A 23,713-nucleotide genomic window follows, 5' to 3' on the forward strand; every position below is an offset into this window, starting at 1 on the left:
CCTGGCCCTTCTTACCATTGACCAAGACCTGGATCATCTGTCTATTTCCTGGAGTGGTTTTTTGAATGACAATCCTAGTCAGGCTCTGAGGACATAAACACGAGTAAGACAGAGGTTCCTGCCCTTGAAGAGCTCAAAATTGAGGACTTTTAACAATCACTTCAACTTAATGGATAAATAAATGGGGAATTGGGAGTGATTTGGAACTGGGAAAAAGAGGACTAGGAGGGCAACAAATGGACTTAAGGAAGTAGAGAGTTTGTGACATCAAGTTGACAAAAGTTGTATAAAGACAGCCCTATACAGCTATGGTTTGTTTCAGTGTGGTTCATTTGGAAGGTAGAATTATACCACTAAGATACAAAAGCAATTATTTTATTTCTCATCCTTCTGATTGTGAGGAAATCGGACAGAGTAGAGTATTTTCAGCTCTGGGTTATATTATCTGTATTTACGTAGACCCAGCCCAGTTCTCCCATACGTGAGTTAGACAGGTTCTCTTTATCTGCACATAGGTGATTTACCATGGAGATTCTGGAAGAAAGGTTGAGTCCTAAGTTGGCTTTTCCTGACACTTTGAAGTTTCCTGGGTCCCATTCCTCTTATCAGAGTTTGCTCAGAGAAAATAAAACCAATTTTAAAAGGCCTTCCAAATTATTTTACTTTATTAGAAATATGGTTTCACTGTTGAGATCTTAGAATAACTGGGTTGACAGAAATCTCTCTTTTAAAATATGTTATAAAATTATTTATCCTAACGAGATTAAACTTGCATTAACTGCCTATCTATAGCATGGCCAAAACAAACAAAAAAACCCTAATGGTTTTTGAATAAGAATAAGGTATGTTGATCACTAATTATTAGAGAAATGCAAATCAAAACTACAATGAGGTACCACCTCACACCAGTCAGAATGGCCATCATTAAAAAGTCTACAAATAACAGATGCTGGAGATGGTGTGGAGGAAAGGGAACCCTCCTACACTGTTGGTGGGAATGTAAATTGGTGCAGCCACTATGGAGAACAACACGGAGGTTCCTTGAAAAACCAAAAATAGAGTTGCCACCAATAAAGATGCTAAAAAAAAAATAGAGTTGCCATATGATCCAGCAATTCCACTTCCGGGCATATATCTGGAGAAAACTGTAATTCAAAAAGATATATGTTCCCCAAGGCTCATTGCAGCACTATTTACAATAGCCAGGACGTGGAAGCAACCTAAATGTCCATTGACAGATGAATGGTAAAGAAGATGTGGTACTTATACACAATGGAATATTACTCAGCCCTAGAAAGAATGAAATAATGCCATTTGCAGCAACACGGATGGACCTAGAGATTACTATGCTAAGTGAAGTAACTCAAAAAGAGAAAGACAAACACCATATAATATCACTTCTATGTGAAATCTAAAATATGACACAAATGAACTTATTTATGAAACAGAAACAGACTCACAGACATAGAAAACAAACTTATGGTTACCAAGGTGGAAAGAGGGGTGGGAGGAGGGATAAATTAGCTTCAGTGATGGTCCTGCAGGTGGTGGCAAAACACAGATTCAATTTGCCCATGTACAGTTTGCCTATGTGACTTTAGGACATTTATTAGACCAGAAGTGGGAAATTTAGAGTTGGACTATTCAGATTATGGAAAACTTCAAGTACCCTGATCCTGCAATCCCCAGCCCCTCTTCCTCTCTTAGATGAGATAGTCCTGCCTTGCTTGAAAATTCTAGGATGACCTCATCTGAGGCAGGTAATTTGCAAAAGGGTTCCAGTTCTCTCTGTGCCCCACACCTACCACTTCTCATTCCCTCTAGATCCTTAACTATACTCATTCTCAGCATATGCAGAGAACAAGTTGCAAAGTCAAATCCAGAATTCATAAACAGCAAGAAAATTGCAATATTTTGCTAATTTATATTGGCAAAGTCCCAGGAAACAAGTATAGGAATAAAATCCAAGGATGCTGATCCAGCGAGGGAGGAATGTAATTTTAGAGCGAGCTGAATGCACTGATATGTCCATTCGGGGCTGGTGTGAACAGCTGGGACTTGTTTGCTCAGTAGGCTGACTGAAACCTGAACTCAGCCATGACCGATGATGACAGAACTAGAGATACAGATTTTCCTTGGCTTAATGTAGAAGTAAAGCAAAAACATAGGGTGATAAGAATGTTGTAGTGAATTTCTCACATGTTACCTGCTCATCCACCTCCTAATTATGTTCCCTGGGAGGATTAGAGGACATGTTCTTTACCAAGAAATGCAATGGTGAAAGGGGGACCACCGTCCTTGGAAAGTGCTTTGATGGCTGACCTCTGTAGTGCAGGGATAGAGGTGGGAGATGTTCCATTGGAATAGACTCCTTGATCTCCATAGAGATGTTGGAATGTCCAAGATGGCAAAAGCCTAATAGGAGCATTTAATTCACCAGAGGCAACGTGAATATGGTAAGTACAATAGGCAGGAAGGACAAAGTGATCATCAGAATGAATTGACCCACAGAGATCTTGGGCAGGGGCAATTGTTGATGGGTCCCTAGGTCAGAAATAGATGGGCAGATCATTAAGGTTCTACTTGATCGATATTACAAACACAACCCTGAGTATAGTTTAAAAACAAAACCAAAAAGAACCCCAACTTGGATTGTGTCACCATGGGAGCCAGAGTCCTCCCCTAACTCTCAGATCTGAGTCAGTTCACAGATCCTGAACTCCTTGAAGGAAGGAGAAGCTGGGTAGCCTTGAGGATGGGCAATTTGGCCAAATTATTAGCAATTTCAAGATCAGTCTTTCTGCACGCCATTCTATAGTGCAGAAAGGAATCATTCTGAGATAGAAGAGACAGTTAAATCAATTTATAACTGATGCAGTATACAAATTTGAACAATATTGACTCTCTTTAACAATCATGATCATTCATTCAGAAGTGACCCCACATGCAGGTATTAGCATTGACTGCCAATGTGCATCATATGAACTGTCACATGCGGGGGAACAAAGGGAGTTCAGACAAATCCGAAACTTCCTTTCCACAGGCTCTTCTTCAGAAAATCCTGTTTTCTTCTCTCTTTTCATATGGCCATGTGTTTTCTCTTGGTGGTCCCTGTTCCTCCTCATCATTACAGAATACACAGACCAGTTGAACAGTACCCTGATTATGGCTTTGTGATCTCCAGACCACAGATTGGATATTTCTCCCCTTACATTCAGCCAGTCCCCTACTCCTCTTCCACATATGTCCTCTCTAACCCCTCTACTACTCCCTTCAATTAGACCAATGGTCCACAAAGTCTTTTGATCACTTGCCATTAATATCTGTAAAAAACCGAGCATGTATCCCAATATTTGTTTATAAATAAAAGCCATGTGAATATATGATTTATTATGTACATTATGAAACATACACAGAAATAGAATTCAAAAAAGATGAGATAAATATAAATATTTTCTTCCTCCATTCCAGTGCATTTGGTACATACCCTGGTGTATGTGTGTGTATCTGGCTTTGAAGATACAAGTTTAGGCCATCAAGATTGCTCATCTAGGCAATGACCCCTAATCATCCATTGGAAGAAATCCCAAGTTCTTTAGCACAGCATTAAGTTCCCTTCTGATTTGGCCCACGCCTACCTCATCCCCTACATCCTCCTACATACGTAAAAGTTTATGTTCCAGTTGTTCTCAACGACTTCTTACTCCTTGCTTATTCCATGCTGCTCTATGCTTCCATGCCTATGCACCTGCTCTTCCTTGTCCCTGAAGTGGACTGTCTCCTCCTGGTGAACCCGTTTATCTTCTCTTTAAAATCTTTCTCTGGCATCGTCTTCTTTGTGAATCATTCCTAGCCTACACAGAGAGAATTAATTACTCTTTCCTCCTGTACCATGTCCATGTACACACACCATTTTATTGCCCAGATGTCGTATGGTATTGTTTGTATTTACTTTGTTTCTTATACTTGAGTGCAATTGATCTCATACTTGAAATTACAGACAATGTCTTATGTATCTACATATCCTTAGCATGTGGCACAGATGAACAAAGTTGCTTGAGGCTGGGGAGTGTCATAGCTTATTCATATTTTTCATTGTAATGCTTTTCTCCAAGTACTGTGCTTCAGACCTTAGAAATGTAAATATTCATTGACTAAATAAGCAGACAGGTGAATGGATGGATAGGTAGATATATAAGTAAATGGATGAATTAAAAGACAAGGGAAAGGTGTAAAAGTTGTTTTAAAATAAGAACAAGAACAGTCATGAAGAATAGGGAATATGCCTGTTCCATGATGCCCCAGAGGGCAAGACAAAGTTCAAATAATGTAAGTAACAAGGAAGCAGGTTTCACCTCAACCTAAGCTCTAATCATTAGAGCTTCACAAAGGGTGCAGGCTATTTAGAGATAGTAAGCTTCTATCTTTTTTTTTTTAAAAGAATTATACATTCATTTGATAAGGTTGCCCAGAAAGGATATGGTATGGCTTACAATATACCTACATGATAGGGCCTCTTCAGCCTCTCTGAACTCTTCCCAGTTCCTTCCACTGCAGCCACACTGGCTTTCTTGCTCTTCCTAAAACGTGACAAGCTCACTGCCTCCTCTGGGCCTGAATACCTGATGTCTGGAATGTTCTTCTTCCAGATTTTCTCATGGATCTTCCTTTTCATTAGCAGGTCTCTGCTAATTAGCAGGTCCATCCACAGATAGGCTCTTCTGATCACTCCAACTATATAGTCTGTTCCCCACCCCCTAAACACACACACACCCCTCCTTCCCCTTAATTTGCTTAATGTTCTGCACAGAATTTATCCATGTCTGAAATTATAAATTTTGGTTTACTTTCTTATTACCTGTCTTCTCCATTACAGTATAAGCTCCAAGATGAAAGGGATCTTGCCTTTTTTATTCACTGCTGTGTCCTTATACCTAAAAGTTTCTGGCACTATAATAGGTGCCAAAAAAAAAAAAAAGTTTGTGGAATGAGTTAACTTTCTATAATAACCAGCTGTTTATTCTCAGAACTGAATCTTGACAAACCTAGAGAATAGATGGTTTGATTTGGGGGCTCTAACATCCAATTTGATTGAAAATGAATTCCCCTCATCAAGTCCCAAGTATTACTCTGTCCTAAGAACCAGCTTTATAAAGCAGAGAATTGTTGCATGACGGTTCTTGAATGGGCACTGAAAATACTCTGTCAATGCTTAAATATCTCTCTTCCTAAAGTGTGAGTGCTTGAAATTGTACTTTTAAAGATTCATTTTCTTGTATCCTCAAAGAATTTTAAAGTCCCCTAATAAACTGTTGAATTGGAGGCCATAGAGATAACTTGTTTAATTGTTAGATTTTTAAATTTAAATAAAAGTACCCTTCTAATAGGAAGTTTTCATCATATCTTGTCTTGGAAAATTTTGGAAGGGGACAAATGTTTTGGGAAGGTCGGTGGGAAAGCACTGACTCAGCTCTGGATAGAGTGGCCTGGCACTTCTTTATCAATGCCAGCTCATAGAAAATGATATAAAAAATCATTTACACTAAGATGTAAATGACTGACTAAGCCAATCAGTGGCCTATTGTCCTGTCTAGAAGAACTTAAATTTTAGATGCAATTGGACACATGGATAATATATATTTTGAGGGGCAGGGAGTCCTGCCTTGAATGACTGAGATCATATCTTGGAATTCCATTGTCAATCTCTGTTATGAGAAACAGTGTGAGTGCTGTTTTGTAATAAAATGAATGCTTGGCAAATAGCAGGTGCTCACATTTCGACATTCATTTGGTTTAATGAATAAACAGTGATAACTGGAATGAGTGAAGTTCACTTAAATCAACATGTTGGCTCAGAGGAAGAAGTGATTAAATACAGCTCCAGGGTTCAGGAAAAGCCTTTTGAAGGAGGTGTATCATTCCAAGGAAGATCATTCCAGTCTAGGGAAAGGCATGGGGACTGGAGTATCTATATTTTTAAAAGGTGCCAGGTTGAGTTTGAAATGGGACAGGTTTGAGTATGACAGTTTCAAGCAGATACAACAGCAAGAGTAAGGGCGCAGAGGTAGGGCTGAGTGCAGGTGGATAGGGCTGAGAGGCAGTTGCTGGAAATGAGGCCAGAAAGAAAGGTTTGGGAGATGCCCTAACAGCAAAGTACATCATTTTGAGGCAGCTGAAGCCGAATCATTAGTTAAGTGGTTTGCCAAGGATGCACAAAACAGCGCTGCAAAAGAGTATGTAGCACCAGGTCTCCAGTGTTGTTTCCACTGTAACAGGTGCTTAGGTAATAGCTAGACCAGGAAAGTCTTGAAATGTCTGAAGGATGAAATTTTTGATAAGAGTCTTAGTCCATAGTAGCTAGATGTCCACTTGTCTTGCAGCACTTGATGCTGAAGCTCCTAAACTCTAAGTGATTTTAAAATTTTGTCCTCAACGGAAAAATGTAGGGCATTTCCTCTCTACACCAATTCGCCAACATGAGAGGTAATGGCCTGCTTTGCAAAGTCGTCTAGCATCACGTTGTAGCCGCCTTTTCCAACACTGACCTTCCTTGAAATGCCCCAAGACGACGTCATCCAGTGAGTTCAGGGGGCGGTGCGCCCCTGACCACACCCCCTGCTGCCGGAGCCTCGCCTCTCAGCAGTTTCTCCCCTCCTTTTCTCAGGTGCGTCGTGACGTAAGACGTGGGTCACACAACCTTGGCAACTGGTCCCGGAAGCAAAAAGCCGAGGGGCGGAGAAGAAGGCGGAAAGGAGGGCTTCCGTCCGGGTAGGCCGGCAGGGGGCGGGGCGGGGCCGGGCATGGTAACGGCTCGAAAGCCGAGGGGGCTGGGTCGGGGGGAGGCAGAGGGACCGGTGTCGGCCGCAGCTGCCGCTGCCGCCGCTGCTCCAGTCTGTTCCGTGTGGCCCACGCGGGCCCCGCTGCGGCCATGATGATCCACGGCTTCCAGAGCAGCCACCAGGACTTCTCCTTCGGGCCCTGGAAGCTGACGGCGTCCAAGACCCACATCATGAAATCAGCGGATGTGGAGAAGTGAGGCTCCGGGGCTGGGATTCGGACGCGAGCCGGGGAGCTGGGCCTGGGTGGGAGGCAGGGCGAGCTCGGCGGAGCCCCAGCCCTTCTCTGGGGGGCGGAGGCTCGGGTCCCTCCGGACGGGACCTTTGAATTGACAACACCAGGAAATATTCTTTTCGCCACCTCCTGTCCTTCGGTTCGGGCCGCCAGGCGCTGCCTTCGTGAAATTGTCACTCGCCTGGGTTTGAGCAGAGCATGATTGTTACAGTGGACTTTCCCCTCCCGTAGGTCTCTACCTGCCGCAGCCTGCGCCACCTTTAGACTATTTCTTTCTGGGTGGCTATGACCTGTTTTCTTAGGGGTTAATAACGGGGATGATATATATGCTTGGTTTTTAGCATATCAGAGGCCGTGCCAGGCACGTGAGATACAGAAGATGAAAGACAGCCTCTGCCTCGAGGAATTCACAGTCTTGTGAGAGAGACAGACAATTATAATACAGTGTGAATTGATATAGGTGTATATGCAGGGTTATTTGAGATTGTTTAAGGGAACAAGGCATCCGGGAAATTGGGATGCCTGAACTGAATCTTGATAAAGTCGGTGGGATGGGGTGGGGCTGGGGGCATGTGTAAAGCCGAAAGGCCAGGGAGAGTGACAGCTGTGATGCGTTTGTGATGCCTGAACTGAATCTTGACAAAGTCGGGGTGGGGGCGGGGTCCGGGGGCACGTGGCAAGCCGGTGGGTCAGAGAGAGTGGGAGCCATGAAGAACTGTTTCTGTGTGATTGGCGTGTGAGGTATCAGAGGGGGAGTACTGTAGTGAGAAGCCAGAGGCAGGTAGGCCCCTGGGCAGTGGAGATACCACTGAGAGAACTTTTATGCCAGCCTCAGGAGTTTTGAATTTTATCTAACTACCACCGGGTGCCATTTTACACAAAGGATCGACATTATCAGATGTATACTCTGAAAGATTTCTCTGGAGGTGATGTGGAGGATGGATTGGTGGGCTGCAGGACTGGGTAAGGAAACCAGTTAGAAGGGGAGAGAGGAGAGGTTTTAGAAGATTAAGTCCCTGAATTTGATGGCCACTTGATAGGAGGAAGGAAAAAGGAGGAATCCATACCCTTGGCAAGATTTCATTGCCATTGGACAAGGTGAGAAACCCAGGAGGAAGAGCAGATTGGGGGCAGATGTTGGACAGGGGATGAGTTTAGTTTTGTTGAAATATGAGTTGTGTGTAGGTTATAAAGTGGAGGTGTCTTAGGCGTTTATTTTGGAGTTTAAAAAAGATGACTTGTCCATGGATTTAGGTTGGGAATCATCAGCTTATAGTTGATACCTGGAGCCTTGGGAGTGAATTAAGATCATCTAGAAGTTATCCAGAAGAAAAGGAAAAGGTCATGAGATGGAACCCTAGGGAGCGTGGACATTTTAAGATTTAGGCAGAGGGAAGTGACCAGGGAAGAGAGGAGAGTCATGAAAGGATGTTTAGCTTCCTAATTGAAAAAAAAAAAAAAAAAAAGTAACATTCTTGCAGAGTTACTAAGAAAAATTGAGAAAATACAGAAAAGAAAGGGAAAAAATTCCCTTCATCCCACCACAGACTGAGTTACTCTCTGAGTTTTCCTCTCCATATAACTTTCTCTGTTACATATTGCACCATATATATAATTGTGTTATATAAAGCAGTCAGCTTCAAATTGTGGTTACCCATATAATTTACTTACAGACTCCCTAAGAGGTGCTGGATGCATGGAGAGTTCTAAGGGAATCAAATTCCCGATCTTTAATCTCCTTGTTTATTATTTCTGAAACAGCTCTGCCTGAGTATACTTAGTCCTTTTTCCTTATGACAAAAGAAAGGCTTATCTGCTCCCATCCTAAATTTTTCTGTGATGCCTTGCCCTAGGGTATAGAAACCTCTTGGGTGCTATATAAATGAATTAGGGGAAATTTTGGATTAACGAAACTTCCTTTAATGAATTAAGGCATCTTAATCCCATAGAGGCTTCCTGTCTTCCTTGCCTTATAAATGGTCCTACCTATTTGTTAATGGTGAAGCTTGACATTAGAAATGGGGTTAAGATACTCTGTGTTTGGCCTGTGTTTAAGATACTCGGAATTTAGGACGTTTGAAGAAGTGTTAAGTTAGTGGCAGTGATTCTTTTACATATATGACTGGAATATTTCATAGGACTACCAGATTTTTCCAGATATGTTGGGAAAAATCCAAAGAATCACATCTTACATTAGTTCATATTTGGTATGCATTATCCAGTAAAGTGGTTAGAACTTTACTACTTGACTGGTTTATTTTACTTAGCATAATGTCCTCAGGTTTCATCCATGTTGTCACAAATTGCAGAATTTCTTTCTTTTTAAAGGCTGCATAGTATTCCACTGTATGTATAAAACACATTTTCTTTTCTTATTTCTTTGCTTTTTGTTTCTTTTTTTTAAACCACATTTTCTTTATCCATTCATATGTCTATGGACATTTGCATGGGAGTGTTGATCTCTCTAGTATTTAATATTTTCTACTTCCTAATAACAAAAGAATAAATTTCACTTAAATTTATGATGAAAAATTAATGTTGTTAGCTATCATACTAAAGATGTGCAACTTAAAAGGTTAGATTACTGATATGTGCACATATACATAAACACAGAGATAAAATAAACATACAGTGTGCCTGTTTTTTTCTTTACTATTGTATCATAAGCATTTTTCTCCATTATTATATTCTCCCTTTAAGTATTTTTAATGATTCCATAATATTTCATCATATGGATATACTATAGTTTACATAACCATTTATTTCTTTATAATTAGAGTATTTCTTTTTCTATTAAAAATAAGATGATTATGAGTATTAATGTGTATAATTTTTTTTCCTGCATTGGGGATTATTTCTATATTACAGATTTCCCAAAGCTGATATTTTGGGTCAAAGAATATAAATTTGATTAAGTTCTTGGTACTTTTTTCTTAATTTTTGCCCCAGGGTGGAATGTAAATTGATGCAGTTCTTCTGAAAATCAAGTGAGCAAGTGCTTGTTTCCCTCAGTGGGTGCTTTTGCTTTTTTTTAAAGCTTGCAACAAGTTGAGAATTTTACTGGCGAAGGTGTTTTCCTACAAGAAACAGGATCTTTAATTGCTATCTTTTCTTCATAGCCAAAATTAATATAATTGTTGTGTAAGAACAAAAAGTTCACCAGAGATCGGAAGCTTATGGAAACATGGGACTGTGGTGCATTAAGTCCTCTCCTGGGCAGTCATGGTGGAATTAGAACCCATCTTTATTCTTGAAAGTGGTGGGGCTTTGATGATCCAGGAATGAAGTAGATGTTTATAATAAGAATCAGTATTTTTTCCATTTAAGGCTTAAGTATTTTAATTTGTTTATGCAGGGTTTTTTGCTTGTTTGTTTTTAATATATATACAAGACTTGATTGGTGTGTCTGATTGGAAATAGATTTAAAGCAATTGGAAAGAGAGTAATTGTGGTCTTGGGATATGCATAGATCCTTTGTTAGTTTTATGTAAGAATATATTCTTCAATATAGCATTATTTTACTTTACCTAACAAATATAACTATGTAGCTGTTCAAAAATCCAGAAGTCTTAAAAAAAGAAAAAAGAAAAGAAAGCCTTCTGTTCTGCTAAAGTAGCTATCATAGAACACTTGCACTAAAATTCTGTGCTTTGTTCAGGATCCCTTAGAACTTCGTTCAAAGCATATTTACACTTTTGACTATTGCATACTGTATGATTGTAACCATGTTGGAAATGTAAGGAAGGAAAAGAGTTCCATATAGTCACTTTGCCCTAATAAATGGTTAGCATATTTCATGTTCTCTTTTTATTCATTATGCAATTTTAAGGAGTGTGATTGTTTGCTTTTCTATCCTTTGATAGATAAGAGACCAAATAAAAAGGGATGAGGGTGCTTCAGGGGCAGATACCTACATTCTAGAGCAGCTAGAGGTATACACACTCAATTGAACTTGAGGACATTATCTTACAAGATTGTTAAATATGATGATCTCTGGTCAGCAAGAAAAGGTAAAATAACATTTTATATGTTTTGTTTAAAAACAAAGAGAAGTGTACAATACATTTTGAAAATTTTCCAAAATCAATAAACAGAAAAAAATTGGTACATAAGATAACTGGAAAATCACTTCCATGGAACCTCTGTGTTAGTTGTGCTTTCAGGTTGCAAGGAACGGAGACTCCCGTCCACCCCCCCACCCCCGTGTTGCCTCAAGTGATGAGAATTTAATAATACATGAGGAAATAATTAAACACAGGAATTAGCTCAGAAAATGAACAGCAGTTCTTGTGGCCCCAACTACAGATGTATCTAATCTTCTTGTTACCCTTATTTCTCAGTCTCTACTTGGCTCTATCAGCGTCTCTTGCTATTACTTAAAAATTTCACTCTCCCCTCTTCTCTACCTCATGGTTCTGTGTCATGCCATGTCTCTTGGTCTGTGCTTCATTTAACTGTCATTCAGACTTATAAAAAGAGGGATCAGAGTAAGTTTAATTGGCCGTTATTCAATTCAGCATGAGTGTATCGGGCAGAGTTCTCAGGCTAAAATTCAGGGGTTCCTGCCAGCCCATAGATAATTGCCATTGGTTGAGAAGCCAAACTTTCATCCCTAAGTTGAAAGTCCCGGTTGTAACTCAGGTGTTGGGGTCATAAGGCATGGTAACCTATACATTGACCCACTTTTTTCAGAAGTAACGAGTAGCCACTTAAAAGTCTTTATAACAGGGGTCACAGACTCAGCTTTTAAAGGGCCAAGGAGACTGGTGAACCAGAGAGCCCATGCCCCACTTGAAGGGGGCAACCTCCACTCAGCTCCAGCCAGTTGGTGTCACGTGCAAATACAGGTCCAATGTCGCCAAGTCTTTTTTTTTTTTTTTTTAAGAGAAACTAGAAGTCCAGATTTCTCAAAAATCTCTCAATTTTTATTGGCACCTCAATAATTTTGCCAGTTATTTCAAATATTAAAAAATATATTGTGTAGGCTAATCAAAACACATCTGTGGGTTAATAATTTGTGATCCTGGTCTTATAGTATGTCTAATATAACTTTCTTATGTAATGAGGCTAGCTAGATGAGGTCCAAGTCTTTATAAAGCAGTCTAATATAATGGAAATAGGCCTGGTGTTACCACTTAACTGGCTCTGTGATTTGAGTTAGCTGCTTAAACTCTCTGAGCCTTTCTTAGCTCACAGGGTAGTTTTGAGGCTCAAATTCAACTGTCTCAGATGTGATCTGTGATCATGCTACCTAAAACAGTGCCTCCCCCATCACCTTGCTTTAATTTTTATATATCACTTGTTACTAGCTGACATTATATTGTGTATTTATTTGTATTTGTTTATTATCTGTCTTATTTAGCCCACTACCTAATACAGTGCCAAAAAGATATACACAGAGAGAATGGATGATGAAACCATTTATAGACTTTACAAATATATCATTTTATTAAATCATGTATTATTTAACTCATTTAGGAGTAGAAGGTATTCTGTGGGGATCAAAAGGAAGCAAAAGTGCCAACAGTGATACAAAATAATCCTGCTGACTTTTGGTTATACATAGGTTAGCTGATGAATTGCATATGCCATCTCTCCCTGAAATGATGTTTGGAGACAACGTTTTAAGAATCCAGCATGGCTCTGGCTTTGGGATTGAGTTCAATGCTACAGATGCATTAAGATGTGTGAACAACTACCAAGGAATGCTTAAAGTAGCCTGTGCTGAAGAGTGGCAGGAAAGCAGGTGAGAATCTGGGTAGTTATGGGTTAAACAAAAAAGAAAAGAGTTGAAAAAATATTCAGTTGTGATATGTGTATTTTATTAGAATAGCTAGCACTATTATTAAATCTGATAGTTGAATCATTCTAGAGTTCATTTTTCTCATCCATAAAATGGAGATTAATTACCCCACTCTTGAATACTTCTTGAATTAAATTGAATTACAATTGAGCTGAGCTATGTAGGGTTTACTTTTTTGAGCTTTCAGTGTTCTTTAGTGAAGAGGCATTACACTGTGTACTTTAATGTTCCTATTTTTGAAGAACAATGTTTACTTATGATTTGCATTGAAAATTTGAGGAGCATTGAAATTAAGAAAAATGTATTTTCTTTCATAATCAAATCAGCAGTTATTTACTTTGTGCCTATTATGTACTAGGTTCTTTGAAAAAAGTATAAGCCTTTAAACCATGTCCTCAGGCAGTGTACAGATTAATTGGAGAGACTACATTATCAGTGCATGACAAGTTAAATAACAATAAATGTGCAGAAAAACTAAGACGGATCTTGTGTTAGCGAATTATGACAAGTCTATGTATTTAGTAGGATAGTTTATATTACCTGTCGAATGTGATTTGGTGTGATATATGAATACAGATGATCTATGCTCTGCATCGCTGACTGATCCTCTCACTTTGGTATTTGAGGACGGAGGGTGAGCACTCTAAGGAGGTTGTGAAACCGTATGATTGGACCTATACAACCGATTATAAGGGGACGCTCCTTGGAGAATCACTTAAGCTAAAGGTAAATCTTAGTTTTTGCTTTTATGAGTCGTTGATTGCCTTGGACAGTTTCAGTGTTAGAACTTTCCAGTAATGGGTTATTTTACGCTGCTACTTTACTTTCTATTGTGCGAGGCTTCAGAACCTAATGTAAAGGGATTTTGCTTGTTGATTATCAGCACAAAATAAAAGAAAGCCATAGTGGAACAATTTTTGCTAAAAATGTGGTTGGTAGCAATGGCAGACTGTCTTAATGTTATCATTATCGCTATCAAGAAGCATTAAAATGTATCTGTTCTTGGTGTAATGTATTAGGTGATTTAGGCAGAACCTGCTAGCTAGTAGCTTACAGTTTTATAGATGAACAGATATGTGGGCAGATAGAAATTTTGGTCAGACAGCTTGGATTATTGTTCTGCCTACACTATGTGTGAACCTGGTGTGACTTCAGGCAAGTTATTTAATCTGTCTGGTTCTGTTTTATCAGTAAATTGGATAAACAGAAATATCTACCTCACAGCAGATACAAGATAATCTACGGGAAAGTTCTCAATGAATTCTAAGTCTCTGTATTAATGTTAAGTTGCATCTGTGTAAGCCCTGCTTAAGAAGAGATTCACTTTGTGAATCTCACTTCGTAAATGACACCAGGAAGGTGGAATTGGTAGGCCTCATATTGGGAGCTTAGCTACATAGAGCCATGGATACTGCAGGGAACAGACAAAAAAATCCTTCCATTACAGTCTAATGGGGGAGGAAGGTTTTTCTAGTCCATTAATACTTCATAGATTAATTTTCTTTCTTTTCACTCCTGATTGAAAAACTTTGCAAAGTGTGTAGGCCTTTTGATATTTCATTGCAAGGAGTGAGGAAACGAGAGCTTGTTTTAACCCAATGCAATAACGATGATGATTTACTTTGTGGGCTGACTTACAGAAGCCTCCTGGAGGCTATGAAGTAGCATTAACTGTGATCGAGGACCAAGATCCACGGCAGTAGAGACAGGGAGTGTGAGAGTAGTAGGGGGTGAAAGGCATGTGCTCAGTACCCTTTATTGGCACTTCAGCCTGTCATGTGATTTGTTCTAAGGTGTTGCTGACAAATGTCAATGTGATCAACCACTCACTAGTGGTAAGGAGCTCTGGGTTTGGCAAACCTGAGTTCAAATCCCAGCACCATCACTTAACAGCTTGGAAAAGCAATTTAATCTTTGCTAAGCCTTAGTTCTCACTTTGGTAAACTAGGGATAATATCAGTTGTGAGGTAGTAAATAAGATAACATGTATTAAGTGTTTATGGCACAGTGTCTGTTAACACAATAAGATCTTAATAAATGGCAGCTGCTATTATTATGATAATATCGTATCTCAAATGTCAAGGCAACTAAGTTAATATTATTGAAATACCAAGAGTAAAAGTAGCTATATTGTCTAAATAGTATTTACCCTTGCTTTATGGTCTAAACAGAGCTGATGAATGTGTTCCTTTATTGCCTTAAAAAATAGAGTGACTATTTTCCAGGTAAAATTGTTAGGACTTTGTTGCTTAATTCTCAAAATAGTCTTGTAAGATAGGCATTTTTATCCTTATTTTGTAGACGAAGAAATGGGTTCAAGATCTCAAAGTATGTGTCTCTTAGTAACATAACACCGATGTTAGAGCTTCTTGTTAAGCACATTTGTTATATGTGGAAGATCACTTTCATAGGAACATTTTTTACTTTTAACTTTGTTTTAATACCTAAAGATTTTTTGGCCTGTAATATTATTTGAGATTTTAAATTATTTAATCCTTCAGCTCTTCCTTAAAACACTATTCAGAAGCCCTGGTATGTATAGGAAGTGTATGCCTGTGTGGGAGAAGGTATTTTATGTGTACAGTAAGAATATCAGAGAATGAGGCATTAGAATGAAGCCTTTCCTTTGCCCGTAAATTCTTGGTTTTTAGTTGCTGGGGCCTGTTGGGGTGTGTGTGTGTGTGTTTGATGTTTTCTCACTCTTTAGGTTGTTTAGCCTATTACTCTGAGTTGTAGCATGGTGTAAGAGGAGAGAGCCAGTCACAGAGTTGTACTGACCTGGCTGGATTCATATCCAGCCTTGTCATTTGTTGTCTGGGCTACCATAGGCGCTTCTCTCAGATTATGGTATGAGAATGTTATGAGAAAACAGGTCAAATGCCTAATATGTACCTGGCCTATAGTAACCTATCAACGTTTGGCTGTTTTCTTCTTTCTTATTAAATAAATAAATTGAATATGCAGGAAAATATAAGTAGAAGACTGCCTCTTCTATTGATACTGCTTTTTGGGAATAAAACATGCTTGGTGTTCATGCGTTTAAAAAAGCTTTTTTTTTTAAAGCACATTGGAACATTTGCCCAACTTAGTGTGATTCAGTATCTTGAGCTTTCTTTTTTCCTTTTTTTTTCATTGTGGTAAAAAAATATGTAACAAAATCTACTATCTTAGTTATTTCTAAGTGTATTAAACACTGTTAAGTATATTCATGTTGTTGTGCAACTAATCTCCAGAACTTCTTCCTCTTGAAAAACTGAAACTCTATACCTATTGAACAGCAACTCCCCATTTCTCCCTTCTCCCAGCACCTGGCAGTCACCTTTCTACTTTCTGTGAATTTGACTATTCTAGATGCCTCATATAAGTGGAATCGTACATTATTTGTCTTTTTGTGACTGGCTTATATCACTTAGCATAATGTCCTCAGGGTTTATCCATGTTGTGGCATGTGTCAGACTTCCCGTCCTTTTTAGGGCTGAGTAATATTCCATTGTATGTATATACCACATTTTGTTTTTCCATTCATTTGTCAGTGAGCATTTGGGTTGCTTCTGCCTCTTGGCTATTGTGAATAGTGCTGCTATGAACATAGGTGTGCAAATCTCTCTTCAAAATTCTGCTTTCATTTTTTGGGGGATATATACCCAGAAGTGGAATTGCTGGATCATATGGTAATTCTATTTTTAATTTTTGGAGGAACCCCTGTACTATTTTCCATAGCGGCTGTACCATTTTACATTCCCACCAGCAGTGTATGAGAGGTTTTGATTTGCATTTCCCTAATGACTGGTGATGTTGAACATCACTATGCTTGTTGGCCATTTGTATATCATCTTTAATATCTTGAGCTTTTGAAAATAACTTTAGGGCAGGAATGTGCTGGCATAAACATTGGAAATGAACAGAGTTTATAAGACAAAAGGCAAAAGGAACTACATATGAGTACTGTATGCTTGTTGATAGTTGTTTTCCTCAGAGGTATGGGTTAACAATTCTGGTACTGTTTTAGTTTTGCAAGATGAAAAAGTTTTAGAGATCCATCTTACAACAATGTGAATATAATTTACACTACTGAACTGTACACTTAAATATGGTTAAGATGGTAGATTTCTTGTTATGCCTTTTTTTTTTTTGCCAGCAATTAGAAAAAAAGTTAAACATGATTGCCATGTAACCGAGCAATTCCACTCCTAGGTATACACTCAAGAGAATTGAAAACTGTATATCCACATAAAAACCTGTACATGAATATGCATAGCTGCATTACTCATAATAGCTAAAATGTGAAAACCACCCAGATATTCATTGGTGGATAAACAGAACTGGTATATCTAGACAGTGGAATATTATTTAGTCCTGAAAAAGGAAGGAAACACTGATACATGCTACCACCTTGGAAACATTATGCTAAGTGAAAGAAGCCAGACACAAGGGTACATGTATATGATTCCAGAATGATTTGCTGAACAAACAAATCTATGGAAACAGAAATTAGAGTATTGGCTTCCAGAGGCTGGGGGACGTGGGGAATGGAGAGTGACTGCTAATGGGTATGGCGGTTTCTTTTTGGGGTGATGATATGTTCTGGATAAGATAATAGTGGTGACTGCACAGTCTTGTGAATATACTAAAAACCACTGAATTGTACACTTTAAAAGGGTAAATTGTATAATATGGGAGTTATATCTCCATATTTTTAAAAAAGAAAAATCATTGTAAAACATAGCAATTTCACTGTATGTTCCTAATGGGATGTACACACACACACACACACACACACACACACACACTACTTTCAGCAGTTTTTAAAAAAGGAATTTAACATAGGGTTCTTAGCATTTGCTGTTAATTAACTTTATATGATAAATTTAAAAATATTTATGTCAAGTAATTTCCTTATTATAAGCCTCCATCTGATGTGAGGGAGGTTCCACTTGAAAGATGTGACCAGGACTTATTTTTCTTGTAATGTATCAAGAATATTTGTAGTGCTCCGTATGTTTTTTAAGCTTTTTAAAAATTGTGGAATAACTTAGAAAAGTCCATAAAACATGAAGGTAGAGTTTAATGAATTGTAAAATGTAACCACCCAGGGAAAGAAGTAGAACATTGTGAGCACCCACAAGCAGGACCCTTCCCGATCATAGTTCTTTTAAAAAAAATATTTCCTAGTATCTTTTGAAATTTTCAACCTTAGCTTTTATTTCCTTGAAACTAGTGTACATTGTTGTTTTACAGCTTGGGCCTCATATTTTCAACATCTAGAGTCCCCAGTGTCTTTTATTGTCTTGTTATTTCTGTTGGTTCCGATTTATGGTGTCTAGACTCCTAATATGCCTTCTTATTTTTCTTTGAATCCTGTTTTCCCTCCACAGAGGATTTTTGTTTATTTCTGGTGGGCAGCTGAGGGCATTCATAGTCAAGGGCATAGGTTTGCAAACTGTTTCTGTAAAGGACCAGATAGTAAGTATTTCAGGCTTTGAGGACCATAGAGTTTATGTTGCAGTTACTCAGCTGTGCTGCTGTAGTCGAAAGCAGACATAGACAATATGCAAACGAACGGGTATAGCTGTTTCTCAGTAAAATTTTTTTTATGGCCATGGAAATTTGAATTTCATATAATTTTTATGTGACATGAAATATTCTTAAGAAAAAATTTCCCCCAGTCATTTGAAAAATGTAAAAAGGATTCTCAGCTTGCAGTTCATATAAAAATAGGTGGCAGGACACATTGGCCTGGAAGTCTTAGTTTGCTAACCTCTGGTATGGGGCCGGAGTTTGAGGTTTACTGGGCGTGTAATATAAGAAGCTGTGCAACCAGTGTAGCACTTTGAGATGTCATCCCAAAATTGGGAGCAGGGCAAGGAATTCTCCAAGGCCTCTGCCCTTAGTGAATACTGAGCAGTTATGGCGCCAGCAGAGCTCAGCCTCTCCTCTGTCCAGTCATTGCTGATGCCTCAAGGCCAAAGCCGGAAAACTGTAGGCTCACTTTCACTTTTCTGGGCTCCAGTCCTCTTCCAGATATCAGCCCAGTCATTCTTTAGTGCCTTGTCCGTATAATGCTTTTAAGAACTGTTTGTTTTTTCATCCAGCTTTTTAAATTGTCTTCAGCAAGAGGGTTTGTCCAGGTTACTTATTTTGACAATACCAGAAGCCAAAAATGTTCCATATGTCTTAAGTGTAGCTGTTTTACCTTTTCTTTTCAGATGCTTGAGTTCAGAGAGGAGATAAGTGGAGTTGAGGAAGAGAAAAGGCAAATAAATACAAAGTTTTAGACATATTTGTCCTTATGAATGAAGAAAATAGTATATAGATAAGTTAAATATATTGAATTTCCCTAATCCATGTGTTATCTAATTATTTTTTGTCTTTCTCTTTCAAACATTTTATAAGAACAAGTAAATGGCAAAACTGATGGATTCATGTTCACCAGTCACTTACTGAAGGCATATATGAAATATTAGTGAAGTAGCCATTTACTAATGAGAAAATTCATGTAATGATTAATTTTTTGGAAGTCAGATGTATCTATAAGGAGGATTTTCAGATGTGTTCCTTTGAACTAAAACTAATTAAAAAGTAAGGAATTTAGAAGTTGTGTTTATTTAATAGTAACTAAAGTTTTATGCTCTTAGGGAATCCTAGAGGCACCAACGTTGGTCTTAAATAGATCACAAACATGCAAGTGATGCAAGAGACTGATTATATGCTGCCCTATCCCTATCCCTCACATTCCTTCCCCACTCCGAATTTCACCTTCACGTGTGGTCTCATGTCTGATCTAGACACATATTGGTATAAAATTGCAGAGGGCTAAAATGTTATCTGTAGGTAAACATGGAAGAACTATGGACATTTTTTTCATCTCTTGGGAATCGCATACAAACTGCTGGTTTCTTTCGTAGCAACCTTTTCCCCCTCTGCATCACTTAATACTCCCTAAGATCATTTTCCCACAAAATCTATGTAATCTCTTGGACATCCGTATCATATTTTTCTAATTCTTGTCCAGTTTTCTGAAACTACTCTTCATTTCTTAATTCTATCCATGAGTCAAACAAATGACCTAGTCATAGCTACTAAGTAAAGTAAAATAATAGCTACCATTTACTGAATTCTTATGGTTTGACAAGCATTGTTGTGTTTATTTATGATACAACTATGTCAAAGAATTGAAAAGCTGAACATTTTGTAGTGAAATTGAATGTAGTAAAGAATGGTATCACAAATCATACTTTCATGTTACTATTAGGAGACACTTGGATTTAGTGAGCTACTGATGTGACCTGCCTTGAGATTGTTGGTGCTTTTGTTGGGTTATGTATGTTTGTGTCGGGGGCTGCAAAATAATACTTTGAAAAAATAGCCAGTATCCTCTAATGCCCTTTGGAATGCTAGGAGTTTCCCTTAGAATTTCTCTGAAAGTTCTTATTTACCTCAGTATTTAAAACACCTTTGTTTGTAGATTTGGGGATCTAAAATATATAACATCATTCTAATGGGAAAAAATTTTTTTAAGTTCCAAATAAATGTCGTAAAAGTAGACTTTTACGGCACAAAACTGCTTTGAACTTCTGTGATAGTAGTAGTTCATCACATTGACTAATTTTCAGATGGTTAATTTTTCTCATAGTCACAATAGAGCACTTGATTTTAATGTGTTCTATTTAATGATTTTCATATGAAAGACGATGAATTTTGACTCTCTGTTGTGAAGCTATAGTATCAGACATCTTAGGTTTTTCAGGGACAAGGCATATATCTCGTTTTTCGTGTCTACTGATAACACCCAAATTTAGAACCGGGTGCTCTGGCTATGCAGAAAATACTGGTAGGAAAGCTGTCAAATTTTTTTTTTTATGTGCCCCTTCTTATATTTTTTCTTTTAGGTTGTACCTACAACAGATCATATAGATACAGAGAAATTGAAAGCCAGAGAACAGATTAAGTTTTTTGAAGAAGTTCTCCTGTTTGAGGATGAACTTCACGATCATGGAGTTTCAAGCCTGAGTGTGAAAATTGTGAGTATTGTGAATGTGTTTAAAATTAACTTCTTCCATTTTTACCATTGGTCAGAAATACAAGACTAACTTGAAATCATACCATCTTAACGTGATGTCATGTAAAGTTTCACTTGGGTCTAGAATACATCTTATTAATATCCATCATAAAATTCACAAAATCTTACATATTTTATATGTTGTATTCTGTGTATTTTGTATATTGTTAAGACTTTAGCAAATCATTTTTTTGTAGACCTGTCTGGCTACTTTGCTGTTTGTTTATTACTTAATTTAAATGAAAACTGTGGCTCAATTTTCACATTTCTGAATTAAAAATGATAATTGAAAGGATCTGCAGACAGCACAGTGGATGTCATTTTATTTTATTTTTATTTATTTATTTTAAAAATTATTTTACTTTATTTTTTTAATCTTTGGCTGCATTGGGTCTTTGTTGCTGAACGCAGGCTTTCTCTAGTTGCGGCGAGCAGGGGCTACTCTTCGTTGCGGTGCGTGGGCTTCTCATTGCGGTGGCTTCTCTTGTTGCGGAGCACAGGCTCCAGGCGGGCTTCAGTAGTTGTGGTGCACAGGCTTAGTTGCTCCGCGGCAGGTGGGATCTTTCCGGACCAGGGCTCGAACCCGTGTCCCCTGCATTGGCAGGTGCATTCCTAACTACTGTGCCACCAGGGAAGCCCCTGGATGTCATTTTAAAAAGTCACCCATGTGTCAGAATTTCAGTGCACCATTAAAATACACTTTAGTCTCCAGCATAGAAGTGGAAAACAGAAATGACAAGTGTTAATTCCCTCTTTTTTTTTTTCGTATTCTTTTCTACCAGCGGAGGACAGACTACTTCCATTAACAGTGTTATTGGTGGAACATGATAAAAAAGAATAATAAATAGATCCCCTATTTGTTTACTATTAGGTTATAATTGGGTTTCTAACACTTCCCAGAGAAACTTCAACTGAAACTTTTTATTAAATGCCTTATCCTTAAGATCCAGCTAAAATGTCACCTCCTCTGTAAGGCCTTCCACAGCTCCCCTAGGCAGAGTCAAATATCCCTTTACCATACTCCTATAAGTACTTTTTTTTTTAACCCCTCTATCACAGCACTTATCATAACGACTGCCAAAGACAAGGGCCCCAGCATCAAACATTGTTCTTGGAGCATGATTATGGATACTGTGATTTAAATAATAGTAAAGAATGAAAACAATAAGTCAAAAACAGCAATAAATGTGTTTTAAGCTGAGTTTTTCTGTAGAATCATAGGATTTTGGAATTGTAATGAATTTTTAGAGAATCATTTAGTCTAGCCTCTATAGATGAGATCCAAAAAGTTAGTTTATCTAAGGTTGTGACACTAATTAGTGACAAAGTTTTCTTTGTACCATCTAACATATATCATTATTCTAGCATTAGATGATTGCTCCTTGTTCACCTATAACTTTCCCCCAGTTTATCTCTTGTCATTTAGATTTGTTCATTCTCCAGCTCATCCAGTCATGTACCTTTCCACTTGTCTACCTACCTACGGAATTGACTGTGTTGAATGTTCATTATGAGTTTGCATATCTGGATGTGCATTTGTATCCAAGTGGGTAGATAGTCTACAGTGTATGCAAGTGGATAGGTATGTAGGGAGCATGTGTTTTTTGCAGCTGAAGGAGTTGGAGAGGGTATGGGCATAAATGTATTATGTGTGTATCAGAGTAAATAGTAAGTCTCAAACTGAAGCGTAGCATCATCTTAAAATGCTTTCTTCTTACCTAGTGTAACTTTTAAAAAGTTATGTGATAGGGTTCCATTTTAAGAATGCCTGGAAGGATTTCATTAGAATAGTGAACTTCCTTTCTGGGTTGGTTTCTTTCTCGGAATGTAACAGATATTGCTGTAAATAAAATAAATGCCATAATTTCTGGCTTAGAGGCAATAGGGTATGGACAAATGAAGTTCTTTCTTATAGAAGCAAAGATTAGGCTGGTAAATGTGGATGTAGGTGAGAAACCAGGAATGTGGTGCCTGGGAAGTGAAGGGAGTAGAACTTCTCAAGGCTGGCATGGAGTTCAGTATGCTGAAAAGAGATCTTAATAAGTTTAGAATGGGATGGTGTCCACTAGACTAAAACATTTGTTTATTGGTTTTAGCAATTAGGATATTGTTCTTCACCATGGCAAGATCAAGGTAAGTTACATACTTAGGGGGTAAATGAAAGATGTGGAGGTGGAGACAAAGTGTAGATATAGACCAAACTTTCCTAAAGCTTACTGGTATAGGAGGGGAAACAGATGTAGCTAAGAGAGAACATGAGGTTGACAGAGGCGCGTGTGTGTTTGTGTTTTTAAATACGGGGAAGACTTTAGCATGTTTAGGTACAGGAAGGACTCACTTGTAGACTTGTAGAGAAAGGGGTGAAAATGGATGGAGTGAGGTTTCTGAGGATGAGTATGGGAGGAAGAGGAAGGCTTTGAGCCTTTGCTGTATGTGAGACTGATTGGAAAAACTCCAGTCTTCTCCTGTGTTTCTCCTTTACTCTCACACTACTATCCCACTCACAACACTTCTGACACCAGATGTGTGAGTTTTTTCCCAGCACCAAGCAATTCTGTGACACCAGCTGGATGTCCTACAATTTAATCCAGTTCTGACATTATCTACCTGGAAATAACATCAGGTCCCACAGGTTAAGGACTCAGTTCCATGAGACTGCCCTCCCTCCTTCAGATGCCAATAGCAGGTAGTAGGTCCCCAGGTTACCCACAGCCTCTGTTGGACTTGGCTACAAATTGGAGGTTCCCATGACATTCTCCTTTTGGATTTGATTATTTGCT

General features: G+C 38.4%; 1 protein-coding gene across 1 annotated transcript in view; it reads left to right on the top strand.

Moving 5' to 3' along the window:
* Positions 1–6,800: 6,800 nt before the first annotated feature.
* Positions 6,801–23,713, top strand: part of TIPRL (TOR signaling pathway regulator) — a 33,348-nt gene continuing 16,435 nt past the window's right edge. Inside the window, exons 1-4 of the mRNA XM_068541206.1 lie at positions 6,801–7,032; positions 12,638–12,817; positions 13,501–13,600; positions 20,764–20,895. Of these exons, the coding sequence (XP_068397307.1) occupies positions 6,929–7,032; positions 12,638–12,817; positions 13,501–13,600; positions 20,764–20,895 (516 nt within the window). The 5' untranslated portion in view covers positions 6,801–6,928. The remainder of the gene's footprint in view (positions 7,033–12,637; positions 12,818–13,500; positions 13,601–20,763; positions 20,896–23,713) is intronic.

This window comes from Eschrichtius robustus, chromosome 3 (genome assembly GCF_028021215.1).
Source record: "Eschrichtius robustus isolate mEscRob2 chromosome 3, mEscRob2.pri, whole genome shotgun sequence".
Classification (NCBI taxonomy): domain Eukaryota; kingdom Metazoa; phylum Chordata; class Mammalia; order Artiodactyla; family Eschrichtiidae; genus Eschrichtius; species Eschrichtius robustus.